The sequence below is a fragment of the Portunus trituberculatus genome, chromosome 47 (genome assembly GCF_017591435.1).
Source record: "Portunus trituberculatus isolate SZX2019 chromosome 47, ASM1759143v1, whole genome shotgun sequence".
Classification (NCBI taxonomy): Eukaryota; Metazoa; Arthropoda; class Malacostraca; order Decapoda; family Portunidae; genus Portunus; species Portunus trituberculatus.
In genome coordinates this window covers 28,593,250-28,608,900 of record NC_059301.1, presented here as the reverse complement: position 1 = coordinate 28,608,900, position 15,651 = coordinate 28,593,250, and the positions used below count along the sequence as shown (strand labels likewise).

Genomic DNA, 15,651 nt, shown 5'->3' with positions numbered 1-15,651 from the left:
TAAAGGAAATAACTAATAAGGTAACTGCATACAGATTTGTCTAGATGAATGTATACATGAAAATGATAGTGTCTTTTGGATCGAGCTTTCTGTGATATATATATATATATATATATATATATATATATATATATATATATATATATATATATATATATATATATATATATATATATATATATATATATATATATATATTTTTTTTTTTTTTTTTTTTTTTTTTTTTTCCCTCATATTTGAGGTGGATTTCATTGCTAAAACTGATAGCGTGGCCATGATCACTACGTTCAGTCGAGTTGTTAGGTTGTCTTTAATTGATATTAATAAGATACACTACAACAGTATGTGTGCGTGTGTTTCACTGTTTGATCTGCTGCAGTCTCTGACAGACAGCCAGGCGTCACCCTACAACGAGCTCAGAGCTCATTATTTCCGATCTTCAGATATCTGAGACCAGGCATGCACACACACACACCAGAACAACAAGGTCACAACTCCTCGATTTACATCCTGTACCTACTCACTGCTAGGTGAACAGGGCTACGTGAGAGACACACCCAAATATCTCCACCCGGCCGGGGAATCGAACCCCAGTCCTCTGGCTTGTAAGCCAGCTCTAACCACTGAGCTACCGTGTGTGTGTGTGTGTGTGTGTGTGTGTTTACCTAGTTATATATTACATTCGAACGGCTCATAGTGACCTGTCTCCTATCAGAGGCATCCTGGCTACTTTGCGTTGGGAAAGGGTAGAGGTATTATAATATTATGGTATTATAATAATGCAATCTCAGTCTATTCCCCGTTCTTGCTTTTCCTCTGAATGACTCTCTCTCTCTCTCTCTCTCTCTCTCTCTCTGCAGGGCAGGTTGATCCACTTCTCCCTTCACCGTCACCTTTTTCACAGACATACACAACCTTAGCAACAAGTTGATGCGATAGTATGCATCAGCGCCCACTGCACCAACTTGACGTGGTAATCTATCTAGAAAACCGGCTTTATTTTCCTCTTTTTTTTTTTTTTTTGACTCTCGTTCAAATATATTCCCGGACGTTCGCCCACATTGCCCATAGCAAAAACCGGCTCTGCTCCACATCTATATTCATCCAACGTTTCCTTAATATATAATTGGAACATAATTGGTGCCAGCACAGAACCCTGTGGTACGCCACTAGTCACTCTGCTCCAACAAAATGGGATGTCTGTTATCATTGTCCTCATTTCCCTATCTGTTAGGTAGTATGTCATCCATTCTAAGATATTTCCCTTATTCCACCGATGTGTTCCATTTTCCATAGGAGTCATCTATGTGGTACTGTATCGAAGGCCTTTTAATGTTCAAATATACTGTGTCAACCGATCCATCTCTCTCTTGTACTTCATCTATCACTCTTGTATAAAAGCCTAGTAAATTTGTTATGCATGATCTTCCTTCTCTGAAACCGATTTGTGAGTTTTTTTTTATTATTTCATTTCCGTCCAGATATTCTAACCACTTTTTCTTTAATTACAATTTCACAGATCTTTCCTACAACACTAGTCAGTGACACTGATGTATGATTTAGGGGCTTGGTCTTTTTCCTCCTTTATATATTGGGACTGATCTTTTCCACTCCCTTGGTAACTTCCCTTCCATCAGAGAGCTGTTGATCACATCCCAGATTGGTTCCACCAGTTGTTCCCTACATTCCCTCAGTGTCCATCCTGACACTCTATCTGGCCCGATTGCCTTCCATACATCCACCCCTTTTAGCAGTTTACTGATTTTTTTGCTTATGGACCACAATGTTTCTTAATCCTTCTTGTGTTGCTTGGTTGTTTGGTTCTATGAAATCTCCCTCTTCATTAGATACTGATTTAAAGCTCTCGTTCATAAGTTCACTCATTTCTTCTGTTGTTTCATATGTCCCGTTTCCCTTAATTAACTTGTTGGTCTCTCTGTTTGTCATTTTTCCATTTATATATTCATAAAAAAGCTTGGGTTCCTTTTCGCCTCTCTTCACTAAATCCTTTTCAAAATTTCTCTCTTCCTCCCTTCCTATCCTAATGTATTCATTCCGTACGTCTTTATACTGCTTCCTACTTGCTTCATTCCGTTGTTTCCTTAATTTTTTCCAAGTTACATCCATACACTTTTTAGCTGTTGCACATATAGCACTATACCACGTGTGTTTGGTTTCTTTTACTCTGTATTCAGGAACATATACTTGTCTTGGAATTATATACGAGTACTTCTCTTGAATTGTCTTGCCTTGCCTAATTTCCTTCCACTCAATACTACCAAAGTAGCTTCTTAGCCCTTTAAATTTGACTTCTGGTTCCTTTTTGTTTGCTTATTTCTCTCATTGCATTTTAAAAATTCCTGATCCTCAAAGTCAATTTCTAGGACCACATGATCACTTTATGCCTTTGGACTTTGATATTTGATGTCTAGACAAGGCCCAGGCCGTTTTCTTTTTTTTTTTTTTTTTTTTGTGTGTGTGTGTGTGTGTGTGTGTATTTACCTAATTGTATTTACCTAATTGTAACATACGGGAAAAGAGCTATGCTCGTGTTGTCCCGTCTCCATATCTATTAATGTCCAGCTTTTTCTTAAAATCATGAATATTCCTTGCGTTGACCACTTCCACGTCTAAACTATTCCATGCTTCCACCCTTCTATGAGGAAGCTATATTTTTCACATCTCTCCTATAAGTGGCCATTTTAGTTTTTCCCATGCCCTCTCGACATTCTTCCATTCCACATACACAGATCTTCCCTATCCATTTTTTCCATGCCAATCATCACTCTGTATATTGCTATCAGGTCTCCCCTTTCTCTTCTGTTTTCCAGGGTTGGAAGTTGCATTCTTTTCAGTCTGTCTTCATAAGTCAAATCTCTTAAGTCAGGCACCATTTTCGTTGCAGCCCTCTGTACTTTCTCTAGTTTCCTTATGTGTTTCTTTAAGTTCGAGCCCACTGTATTGTTGCATATTCAAGCCTCGGTCTTATCATTGCAGTAATTATTTTCTTCATCATTTCTTCATCTAGATATCTGAACGCCACTCTTATGTTCCTCAATAAGTTCAATACTTCTCCAATTATTTTGTTTATATGTCTCTCTGGCGATAGGTCATTGGTAATTGTCACCCCAAGGTCTTTTTCTTCATGACTGGTTTTATGTCTTCATTTCCTATCTTGTACATACTCCTGATTCTTCTTTCACTCTTGCCAAACTCTATTTTCTTGCATTTTGTCGTGTTGAACTCCATTTGCCATGTACAGCTCCATTTCCATATTCTGTCCAAGTCTTCCTGGAGTAGTTCGCAATCTTTGTCACATCTCACTTTTCTTAACAATTTTGCATCGTCTGCAAATAGGCTCACATAACTGGACACCCCATCCACCATGTCATTTATGTAGACTGCGAACATTACTGGTGCCAACACTGATCCCTGTGGAACTCCACTCTCCACCAATCCCCATTCTGATGGTCTGTCCTTAATTATTGTTCTCATTTCTCTTCCTACCAAAAGTCTTCCATCCATTTTAGTAAACTGCCATGCACTCCTCCTACCATTTCAAGTTTCCAGATCAGTCTCTGGTGTGGTACCTTATCAAAGGCCTTTTTTAAATCCAGATATATTCCATCAGCCCAACCATCTCTTTCCTGTATTACATCTATCACCCTCGAATAGTAACATATCAGGTTTGTCGTGCATGAACGCCCTTTCCTAAAACCAAATTGACACTCACAAAGTATGTCATTTTCTCCAAGAAGTCTGTCCATCTATTCTTCACCACCCTCTCACACATCTTAGCTACCACACTTGTAAGTGACACTGGTCTATAGTTCAATGGGTCTCTCTTGTTACCTGATTTATAGATTGGGACAATGTTAGCTCTTTTCCAGTCTTGGGGCACTACACCTTCCCTTAATGAGGCATCAATTACTTCACAAACTTTTTCTGCCAATTGCTCCTGCATTCTCTTAAAATCCATCCTGATACCCCATCAGGTCCCACAGCTTTTCTCACTTCTAAACTCCCCATCATGTTCTTGATCTCCTCCACAGTTACTTGAAACTCCTTCATAATCCCTTTCTGTTCCATTACCAGTGGTTTGTCAAAAGCAGTCTCCTTTGTGAATACCTTCCGAAAGCATCCATTCATAGCCTCTGCCATTTCCTGGGATCTTCACTGTATACTCCATTTACTTCTAAACTTTCAATACTTTCTCTATTTTTGATGTTGTTGTTCACATGTCTGTAAAAAAGCCTTGGTTGGTCTTTACATTTATCAATTATATCCTTTTCTTGTTTCTTTCTTTCTTCTCTTCTAATCAACACATATTCATTTCTTGCTCTTTTGTAACTTTCCCACTGCTTAATCCGTCTTTTCCTTCTCCACCTCTTCCATGCATCCTCTTTTCTTGTTCTAGCCTTTTCACATCTATCGTTAAACCAGTCCTGCTTTCCAACTTCTCTATGTTGTCTTATTGGTACAAATTTTTCTCACCTTCTTTGTATATTTTTATAAATTCCTTCCACTTTTCATTTGCTCCCTTAGCACTCTTGAATTTCATCCAATTTGTCTCTTGAAAGAATTTCTTTAGGTTTCCAAAATCTGTCTTGGCATAATTCCATCTTCCCACTTTATATTCTTCATTTCTTCTAGATTTCTCTTCGTCTATCACCTTGAACTCCAAAACTGCATGATCACTCTTTGCTAAAGGGCACTCCACCCTCATCTCCTCAATGACCATTGGCTCTGTACTAAAGACCAAGTCGTCTTTAATTGATATTAATAAGATACACTACAACTTTTTGTATGCGTGTGTTTCACTGTTTGATCTGCTGCAGTCTCTGTGAGACAGCCAGCGTATTACACTCAGAGCTCATTATTTCCGATCTTTAGATGAGTCTGAGACCATACACCACACACACACTCAGTCTATCACTCCTCAATTTACATCCTGTACCTACTCACTGCCTTGAACAGCTACGTGAGGAGACACACCCAAATATCTCACCCGGCGGAATCGAACCCCAGTCCTCTGGCTTGTGAAGCCAGCTCTGCTCACTGAGCTACCGTGTGTGTGTGTGCGTGTGTGTGTGTGTGTGTGTTACCTAGTTATATATTACAGGGTTTCGCGGCTCATAGTGACCTGTCTCCGTATCAAAGCGATCCTGGCTACTTTGCGTTGGGAAAGGGTAGAAATATTATGGTATTATAATGTCTGTCAGTCTATTCCCGCCCTACCTCTGAATAGCTCTGCAGGGGCAGGTTGATCCCCTCCTTCACCGTCACCTCACAGACATACACAACCTTAGCAACAGTTGATGCGATAGTAGGGTGCATCAGCGTGCACCAACTGGTGATGTAGTCTAGAAAACAGTGACTTTTTTCCTCTTTTTTTGAGGGCGCCGTCACTCCCAAAATATATTTAGACGTTCGCCCATTATAGAAAAACCGGCTCTGCTCCACATCTATATTCATCCAACGTTTCCTTAATATATAATTGGAACATAATTGGTGCCAGCACAGAACCCTGTGGTACGCCACTAGTCACTCTGCTCCAACAAAATGGGATGTCTGTTATCATTGTCCTCATTTCCCTATCTGTTAGGTAGTATGTCATCCATTCTAAGATATTTCCCTTATTCCACCGATGTGTTCCATTTTCCATAGGAGTCATCTATGTGGTACTGTATCGAAGGCCTTTTAATGTTCAAATATACTGTGTCAACCGATCCATCTCTCTCTCTTGTACTTCATCTATCACTCTTGTATAAAAGCCTAGTAAATTTGTTATGCATGATCTTCCTTCTCTGAAACCGATTTGTGAGTTTTTTTTTTTATTATTTCATTTCCGTCCAGATATTCTAACCACTTTTTCTTTAATTACAATTTCACAGATCTTTCCTACAACACTAGTCAGTGACACTGATGTATGATTTAGGGGCTTGGTCTTTTTCCTCCTTTATATATTGGGACTGATCTTTTCCACTCCCTTGGTAACTTCCCTTCCATCAGAGAGCTGTTGATCACATCCCAGATTGGTTCCACCAGTTGTTCCCTACATTCCCTCAGTGTCCATCCTGACACTCTATCTGGCCCGATTGCCTTCCTTACATCCACCCCTTTTAGCAGTTTACTGATTTTTTGCTTATGCACCACAATGTTTCTTAATCTTTCTTGTGTTGCTTGGTTGTTTGGTTCTATGAAATCTCCCTCTTCATTAGATACTGATTTAAAGCTCTCGTTCATAAGTTCACTCATTTCTTCTGTTGTTTCATATGTCCCGTTTCCCTTAATTAACTTGTTGGTCTCTCTGTTTGTCATTTTTCCATTTATATATTCATAAAAAAGCTTGGGTTCCTTTTCGCCTCTCTTCACTAAATCCTTTTCAAAATTTCTCTTCCTCCTTCTATCCTAATGTATTCATTCATGCAGTCTTTATACTGCTTCCTACTTGCTTCATTCCGTTGTTTCCTTAATTTTTTCCAAGTTACATCCATACACTTTTTAGCTGTTGCACATATAGCACTATACCACGTGTGTTTGGTTTCTTTTACTCTGTATTCAGGAACATATACTTGTCTTGGAATTATATACGAGTACTTCTCTTGAATTGTCTTGCCTTGCCTAATTTCCTTCCACTCAATACTACCAAAGTAGCTTCTTAGCCCTTTAGAATTTGACTTGGCGTGGTTCCGTTTTGTTTGCTTATTTCTCTCATTGCATTTTAAAAATTCCTGATCCTCAAAGTCAATTTCTAGGACCATATCACTTTATGCCTTTGGACTTTGATATGTGTGTGTGTGTGTGTGTGTATTTACCTAATTGTATTTACCTAATTGTAACATACGGAAAAGAGCTATGCTCGTGTTGTCCCGTCTCCATATCTATTAATGTCCAGCTTTTCTTAAAATCATGAATATTCCTTGCGTTGACCACTTCCACGTCTAAACTATTCCATGCTTCCACCCTTCTATGAGGAAGCTATATTTTTCACATCTCTCCTATAAGTGGCCATTTTAGTTTTTCCCATGCCCTCTCGACATTCTTCCATTCCACATACACAGATCTTCCCTATCCATTTTTCCATGCCAATCATCACTCTGTATATTGCTATCAGGTCTCCCCTTTCTCTTCTGTTTTCCAGGGTTGGAAGTTGCATTCTTTTCAGTCTGTCTTCATAAGTCAAATCTCTTAAGTCAGGCACCATTTTCGTTGCAGCCCTCTGTACTTTCTCTAGTTTCCTTATGTGTTTCTTTAAGTTCGAGCCCACTGTATTGTTGCATATTCAAGCCTCGGTCTTATCATTGCAGTAATTATTTTCTTCATCATTTCTTCATCTAGATATACGAACGCCACTCTTATGTTCCTCAATAAGTTCAATACTTCTCCAATTATTTTGTTTATATGTCTCTCTGGCGATAGGTCATTGGTAATTGTCACCCCAAGGTCTTTTTCTTCATGACTGGTTTTATGTCTTCATTTCCTATCTTGTACATACTCCTGATTCTTCTTTCACTCTTGCCAAACTCTATTTTCTTGCATTTTGTCGTGTTGAACTCCATTTGCCATGTACAGCTCCATTTCCATATTCTGTCCAAGTCTTCCTGGAGTAGTTCGCAATCTTTGTCACATCTCACTTTTCTTAACAATTTTGCATCGTCTGCAAATAGGCTCACATAACTGGACACCCCATCCACCATGTCATTTATGTAGACTGCGAACATTACTGGTGCCAACACTGATCCCTGTGGAACTCCACTCTCCACCAATCCCCATTCTGATGGTCTGTCCTTAATTATTGTTCTCATTTCTCTTCCTACCAAAAGTCTTCCATCCATTTTAGTAAACTGCCATGCACTCCTCCTACCATTTCAAGTTTCCAGATCAGTCTCTGGTGTGGTACCTTATCAAAGGCCTTTTTTAAATCCAGATATATTCCATCAGCCCAACCATCTCTTTCCTGTATTACATCTATCACCCTCGAATAGTAACATATCAGGTTTGTCGTGCATGAACGCCCTTTCCTAAAACCAAATTGACACTCACAAAGTATGTCATTTTTCTCCAAGAAGTCTGTCCATCTAGTCTTCACCACCCTCTCACACATCTTAGCTACCACACTTGTAAGTGACACTGGTCTATAGTTCAATGGGTCTCTCTTGTTACCTGATTTATAGATTGGGACAATGTTAGCTCTTTTCCAGTCTTGGGGCACTACGCCTTCCCTTAATGAGGCATCAATTACTTCACAAACTTTTTCTGCCAATTGCTCCCTGCATTCTCTTAAAATCCATCCTGATACCCCATCAGGTCCCACAGCTTTTCTCACTTCTAAACTCCCCATCATGTTCTTGATCTCCTCCACCGTTACTTGAAACTCCTTCATAATCCCTTTCTGTTCCATTACCAGTGGTTTGTCAAAAGCAGTCTCCTTTGTGAATACCTTCCGAAAGCATCCATTCATAGCCTCTGCCATTTCCCTGGGATCTTCACTGTATACTCCATTTACTTCTAAACTTTCAATACTTTCTCTATTTTTGATGTTGTTGTTCACATGTCTGTAAAAAAGCCTTGGTTGGTCTTTACATTTATCAATTATATCCTTTTCTTGTTTCTTTCTTTCTTCTCTTCTAATCAACACATATTCATTTCTTGCTCTTTTGTAACTTTCCCACTGCTTAATCCGTCTTTTCCTTCTCCACCTCTTCCATGCATCCTCTTTTCTTGTTCTAGCCTTTTCACATCTATCGTTAAACCAGTCCTGCTTTCCAACTTCTCTATGTTGTCTTATTGGTACAAATTTTTCTCACCTTCTTTGTATATTTTTATAAATTCCTTCCACTTTTCATTTGCTCCTTAGCACTCTTGAATTTCATCCAATTTGTCTCTTGAAAGAATTTCTTTAGGTTTCCAAAATCTGTCTTGGCATAATTCCATCTTCCCACTTTATATTCTTCATTTCTTCTAGATTTCTCTTCGTCTATCACCTTGAACTCCAAAACTGCATGATCACTCTTTGCTAAAGGGCACTCCACCCTCATCTCCTCAATGACCATTGGCTCTGTACTAAAGACCAAGTCCAGTCTTGACGATGCTCCCTCTCCTCCAAACCTAGTATCTTCTTTGACCCACTGAGTTAACACATTTTCCATTGCCAGTGTCAATAGTGTATTTCCCCATGTTGTCTCTGATCCTTCCATTGACCAGTCCTCCCAACACACCTCTTTACAATTAAAATCTCCCATCATTATAGTTCGTTCACAGCCACCCAACATTTCTTCCAGACATGTTCCTGTATCACTTATCATTTCTTCATATTCCTGTACTGACCATGCATTTGTCTTAGGTGGTACGTACACCACTATGTAGTGCCTCTTTTTTCCTTCATTAGTTTCTGCTCTGATCTTTAGCACTTCTGCCTTTCCCATACCTTTTTCACTTGATCCACCTTTATATCTTTTTTAACCAGCAACATCACTCCTCCTCCCATCTTACCTACTCTATTTCTTTTCCAAACGTTATATTTCCCTTCTCCAACCTTCATCAGGTCTTCTCCTCTCTCAGTTTTGTTTCAGTAAGACCCACAATATCTGGGTTCTTGTCCCTCAAGTAATCGTTGAGTTCTAAAATCCCGATATCACTCCATTTATGTTGGAATACATTACATTTCGCTCATATGTAAGTTTCTTTAGTCCTTTCTTGCTGTACTTTTCTGGGTTATGAACCACTTCCTCAGTCTCATATCCAAGATTCTCCAGAAAAACTCTTTCTTCTCTCTTCTGTCCTCTCTTCATTTTTTTCAAAGCCTCCTTTCTCAACTCATTTAACATTTCTCTTTCCTTTTCACCGAGATCTCTTCTCAACCAAATCTTCCTTGTTGTTTCCTGCTGGGCTAGCCTCCATGACTTCTCCACCAATTCATCTACATCCTTTTGTGACTTAAGTTTGATTCTTATTGGCCTCATACCTTCTCTTGTGAACTTTCCAATTCTATGGAAGTCCTCTATTTCTTGTACTAGGTCTTTTCCTCCTCTTGCACCACATTAATGATATTATTTATCACCTTTTTATGTTTTCTCTCTCTCCATTTTACTCGGTGTCTTATCCTCCTCCACACCAAATATCACCACACATCTCTTTTTGTCTACAGTTTCCCTCACCAATGTCTCATTTGACTTAATAACCTTCACCACTTTCTCAGCTATCTTCTCTTCTATGATCTGTTGATCTATAATTTCAGCAAGGCCCAAAGTTTTCTCCCTGACTCTTTGATTTCCTTTTCCAGACTTGCAACTTTGTAATTTACCTCCTTTCTTTCCACTTCCTGACTTTTTTCCATTCAGCCTGCTTCTCCATCACTTTTCCTAGAGATTCTCCACATTTTCGCAATTCACTTTAATTAGCTTAACTTCCTCTTTCAGTGCTGCATTTTCCTTCTTCATATCGGCACAGTCTCTTTTACATTGTCATAACTCGTTTCCAGGCCCTCATACTTTTCAAACAGTTTTTCAATTTTACCTTCTAACTCCAGAATTTTCTTCACATAAGCGCTCTTCTCCATTATTCCTTGAAACCCTGTGAAGTCTGATTCCTCTTTCGAGTTCACGGCCGCCATGTTGCGCAGACGTAAACAAACCAGCTGATGGCTCAAACGCAGGCTACAGTTTATATTTACCTTCACTGGACATTATTTTGCTAATCAACAGTTAACATGACTATATGGAGACGGGACAAACATTACCAGCTCCTTTCCCACCTTGGTTACTCTTAGGTAACTGTAGAATTATAGATGATTGCTCTGGAGCTCAGCGACCACCTCCGCCATCGACGATGTCCCGTGTGTGTGTGTGTGTGTGTGTGCCTCTTCTTCCCCTCTATACTCTGTATACTCCTTCATTCATTGATTGATCCAATATGTTTACGAGTTGTAACACTTCCTCCCCGGCCCCAGCATCCAGCATGACTGTTTGTATCCATTTCTTACCAATTTCATATTTACAGTTTAAATCTCCCACAAGTAGTACTCTTCTGTCCTTCCTTAACATATTGTCCAGGCAACTTAGCACTTCCCTCTGCATTTTTTTTTTTTTTTTTTTTTTATGGATATCAAACCTCCATGTAATAGTCTTCGGTGGCACATATTCAACTAAGATACTCCTGCTTCTCATGCTGAAAACCTCGGCCAGTCCATCACCGTACTGTACCTCCACGTATATATACTCGTGTATATATATACTGCTTATCCCTTCTGTCCAGTGTTGCCACTCCTGAAAATCATAAAACCAAGACTGCCTAGTAAAAAAAAGCCAAGATTGACCTAAAAATTACTAGATTAATTAATGAAAACGTTCAGGGTGACCAGGACTTGGGAAATTTCCCAAGATCTTGGGATTTCAAACTTCGCCTTGGGATCTTGGGAATTTTTTGCAGAAATGCCGTAAATCTTGGATTAAATTTTAATGTCTGTATATGTCATATCAATCTTGATGGTTGGAGAGAGAGAGAGAGAGAGAGAGCATTATATTGTCTCAGAACAAATTTAAGTCTATATGGCTCATATTGTTGTAACAGCTACTTTTGAATGTATTTTTTTAAGTAAAGAATCACAAACATACTTAGGAAAGACGATCTAGATGATGAAGTTTCCAAAGCAGAACTTCTGTTGGCAGCATATGTAGCTGAACATGGAGTGCCCTTCAGGCAAGTTGATCATCTGGTAGAAACCATGAAACAAATGTTTCCCAAATGTGAAGTGGCTCGTAGTTTGAAAGCAAAGAGAACAAAAATTTCGTATGTGATGCAAGACGGCATTGCATGGGAAGAGAAACAGTGGGTAGCAAAAGCTTGCAGTGAAAACTGGTTTTCTCTGATAATAGATGAATGTACTGATGTATCTGTATCGCAAGTACTTGCGGTGATGGTGCGATTTTATGATGAACAAAAGTGTAAAGTTACTGACGCACTACTGGATATTGTTGAAGTAGAAAACGGAACTGCAGAAGGACTCTATAAGTCAGTGAAAGAACTGCTTAAATGTAAAGGCATACCTATGGAAAACATTATTGGATTCTCTAGTGACAACTGTTCCACTATGCTGGGGGCCAACAAAGGATTTCAGGCACTCCTTAAAAGGACTGTCCATCTGTATTCATACTGGGATGTGTCTGCCATTCCTTTGCTCTGTGTTCAAGCCATGCTAGCAAACACTTACCATCATGGCTCGAAACATTTGTAAGAAATGTATGCTGCTATTTTGCACGCAGTAGTAAGCGTCAAAATGACTTGAAAATGATCCAGGACATTGTTCATGCTCCAAAGCACAAAATGCTAAAATTATCAGAGACTCGTTGGCTTTCAAGATCAGAAGTCATAGCCAGAATACTAGAGCAGTGGGAAGCACTGCAGCTTTTTCAAAGTGAAGCAAAGAAAAATGATGATGGAGCTGCCATGATATACAAGAACATGATTACTCCTGGAACCAAGCATATGCTGCTGTTCTTGACCTATATCCTCCCTAAAGTGGACAGAATGAATTTGGAATTCCAGTCTGAATATTTCAGACTTGCATCACTTTTTACAACAGTTTCCGTTGAGTACAGGAGTATCATGGGAATGTTTGTTCGTGATGAAGTGGTAGCCAACAAAGAGTTATCTCTCATTAACCCAGGAAATGATTCTTTGTACAAAGAGATCAGTGAAATTAACCTTGGTGGCAGGTGTGCTGCATTGCTAATCAAGGAACCTTTGGGAGATCAGGAAAGAAGGTTTCGTCTCGACTGCCGAAAGTTCCTGGTAGAACTGTGCCTACAAATGAAAAAAAGATTCTCTTTTCATAGCGACAGTGTGCTTTGCTTGTTAAGAATCATCGAACCGAAACAATCTTTATCACCCAAGAGGAACTCCAGTGACATCTTAAAACTAGCACTACAATTTCCATCGCTTGTGAAAGAGGATGAGTTGGACGCCCTGCAGGATCAGTGGAAGGATTTGCTATATGCAAAAGAAGCACTGAAGAATCTTAACGAGAAGGCAACTGCTTTCTGGAGTGAACTAAAATCAGTGAAGGATGGGAACAACGAGCCGAGATTTGCCTGTTTGTCAAAATTCATGTGCGGCCTGCTAGCTCTGCCTCATTCATCTGCATGTGTGGAGCGGGTATTTTCGCAGCTGAATATGATAAAAACAAAACAAACAAACAGGCTTGGCGTGTCCACCACGTCAAACAGACTCCTTGCTAAACAAGCGATCAGCCGTCAGGAGGTACCATGCTATCAATGGCAACCATCAACATCCCTCATCAAAGACGTAAAAGTGGGCAGTGTTACCGAAGGTGTGCTGAGCGAGAACGGCAAGGCAAAGAGGAGAGGGTGGCAACACTGCATCCAGCTGTGGAGGATGCCATTGAGGGCGAAGTAGACGAACCCCCAACTCGTGTATACCTGCAGTAATACTGAAAGGTAAGATGTCATCTTATATCAGTAAAATTGTGTTAATTATTGTCTTCTTTAAATCTTGGGAAATTTTGGTCGATCTTGGATTGTTTTCGGAGTCACTCTTGGGAAATTCGAAATTTGCCACTGGTCACCCTGATTAGCGGTTAAGGTAGATAGCGTTACCTAATAAGCTGAAATAGACTCGTAAGGACATTGCCTGGCAGGTGCAACGGCACAGGAGGCGTGGTTTGTGGGGCACTGTGTGGCACCGACGAGGACAGAGGACAGGAGTGTAGCAAGAGACCTCGAAGGAACAAGTCGTACTCTGGGGAGCAGTCAGAGTGAACGAGAGACAGAGACAGTGAAGTGTCTGACGAACTAACAAAGTGTTACCCGTACTTTGTTGCCGCCCCCTGCCCCGTCCTGTGTGCCGCCGCCACCTGCTCCCGGTGACTGGTGTATAGTTGCTGTAATATAGAGAAAATAAGGAAGAAGTGTTTCCTTCCCCCCACTCTGTGTGGCTGAGCTGAATGAGAGTGGGTGCTATAGCAGCAGATAGCCAGACCTGAGAGAGCAATCTGCCAGCCGCTCCACCCCAACCACCCCACGCCACCCATGGTAAAGTCCTTCTCCCCGACACACACGCCCCGAATCCCGAGAAGATTGTGAGGCGCCCCCTCCCTGAAGAAGAGGCTGAAGGAGGGTCGCAGCAGCAGTGTAGGCCTCGCAACAATAATATTGACAGATAGAGTACTGCTGATATCTCCACCACAAGGTAGCAAGTCATTCTACCCGTCTGGTTTTACTCAGTATTGTCCTCAGTGCCTTAACTTGTGGAATGGAGTATGTAATAATAAAGCTGTGAAGACGGTCGCCCTCTGGCTTTGCAAGTCCATGCTGCGTCCTCGAAGAGACGTGTGGCAGCTTGCATTGTGAATTAATTATTTCAATGTGGTGAAAAAATAATCGGTTATCACTAAAAACTTATAAAGACTCATATTCTCAAGTTTCTGTGGACCGCGACCGAGTATTCAAAGCTTAGTGGCCTGCCATACATATTTCTATCGCTCATATGGCAACATTTGCAAAATTGTACAGTACTCTCTCTCTCTCTCTCTCTCTCTCTCTCTCTCTCTCTCTCTCTCAAATGGTATCATTTGTCGTAGAATTCTATAATATGCACTTATTAGATGAGCGTGATCGCTTGACATATATGTAAGAACATCTACCTACAGACACATTTGACAAAGACAGTTACGCGGCTAGCAACATATGGCATGTGTCTCAGGAGAGGCCTGAGTGGTGAGGGAGAGGATAGATACTATTTAGTTTACTGGCAACGGCGACGGCTACGGAGCATAGTACGCAACCGTTGCCAGGCATATAACTAACGCAGAAGCATACTTTTGTGTTGTGAGCGTGTGTACTTTTGTATCTTGTTGCGTTTCTATTTCCTTTTTCAGGACAGGTATGTACTATACGTTTTGCTTGATGTTTAGTAAAGAGCGGTTCATACATAACACTACTCTGTGATAACTGATTAAATGAGAGAACAAGGACTGAGTGAATGTTGATGTTCCTCACGATCCGGCAGGAATTTACTGTGTTTTGATTGAGTTCTTACACTATAGATACAGGAAACAAACATGTACAATAAGTGTTTTTTGACTGATGATATTAGTTATAACAATCTGTTATAGTGTCTTGTATCTATTTCACGGCAGTATCGCCACAGTGTGATTTGATAGGTGAGATGCGGCAGGCATTGAAGTAGGAATTTTTTTTCAGCTGCTGTCTCGAACTGGACAGAACACTATTTCCTCTCTCTCTCTCTCATGTTGCTTTCTAGGTACATGTATGTTTTTCAATTGAAGATCTTTGATATAACAAGTTTCGTCTTTCAAATATCTGCATTAAAACAAAATCATTATTACTTAAATTATCATTCATTGTTTCTTGGTTTCGTTCGTTGATGTTACCTTACTAGTGAGGCTTTTCACTCAAATTGAAGCAGCGAAAAAGAAGCACTACTAAAACCCATCCGTACCTACCCATAGGGCGTTGGCCATGTCTGCCGTGAGACTATGCCAAATCTCCAATAAAAACAAACTACTCACTGTCCTGTAGTCATAGCATTATGAAAAAAATAACGTTCTCAGAACACTCAGAAACCTTGATTAAGTGGTAGATGATATAGATAATTGTCATATACGAAAAT

At 40.1% G+C, this 15,651-nt stretch overlaps 1 protein-coding gene across 5 annotated transcripts in view; it reads left to right on the top strand.

Annotated features, from left to right (window-relative positions):
- The first annotated feature begins 13,866 nt into the window (after positions 1 to 13,866).
- LOC123520844 (phospholipid scramblase 1-like) overlaps positions 13,867 to 15,651 on the top strand; it is a 71,712-nt gene continuing 69,927 nt past the window's right edge. The window contains exon 1 of one of the 5 annotated variants that reach the window (XM_045283480.1): positions 13,867 to 14,051. In XM_045283480.1, coding sequence (XP_045139415.1) covers positions 14,049 to 14,051 — 3 coding nt within the window. In that variant the 5' untranslated portion in view covers positions 13,867 to 14,048. Of the gene's footprint in view, positions 14,209 to 14,750; positions 14,902 to 15,651 lie in introns of those variants that run through there. The other 4 variants (XM_045283485.1, XM_045283481.1, XM_045283482.1 and 1 more) reach the window with 4 other exon arrangements.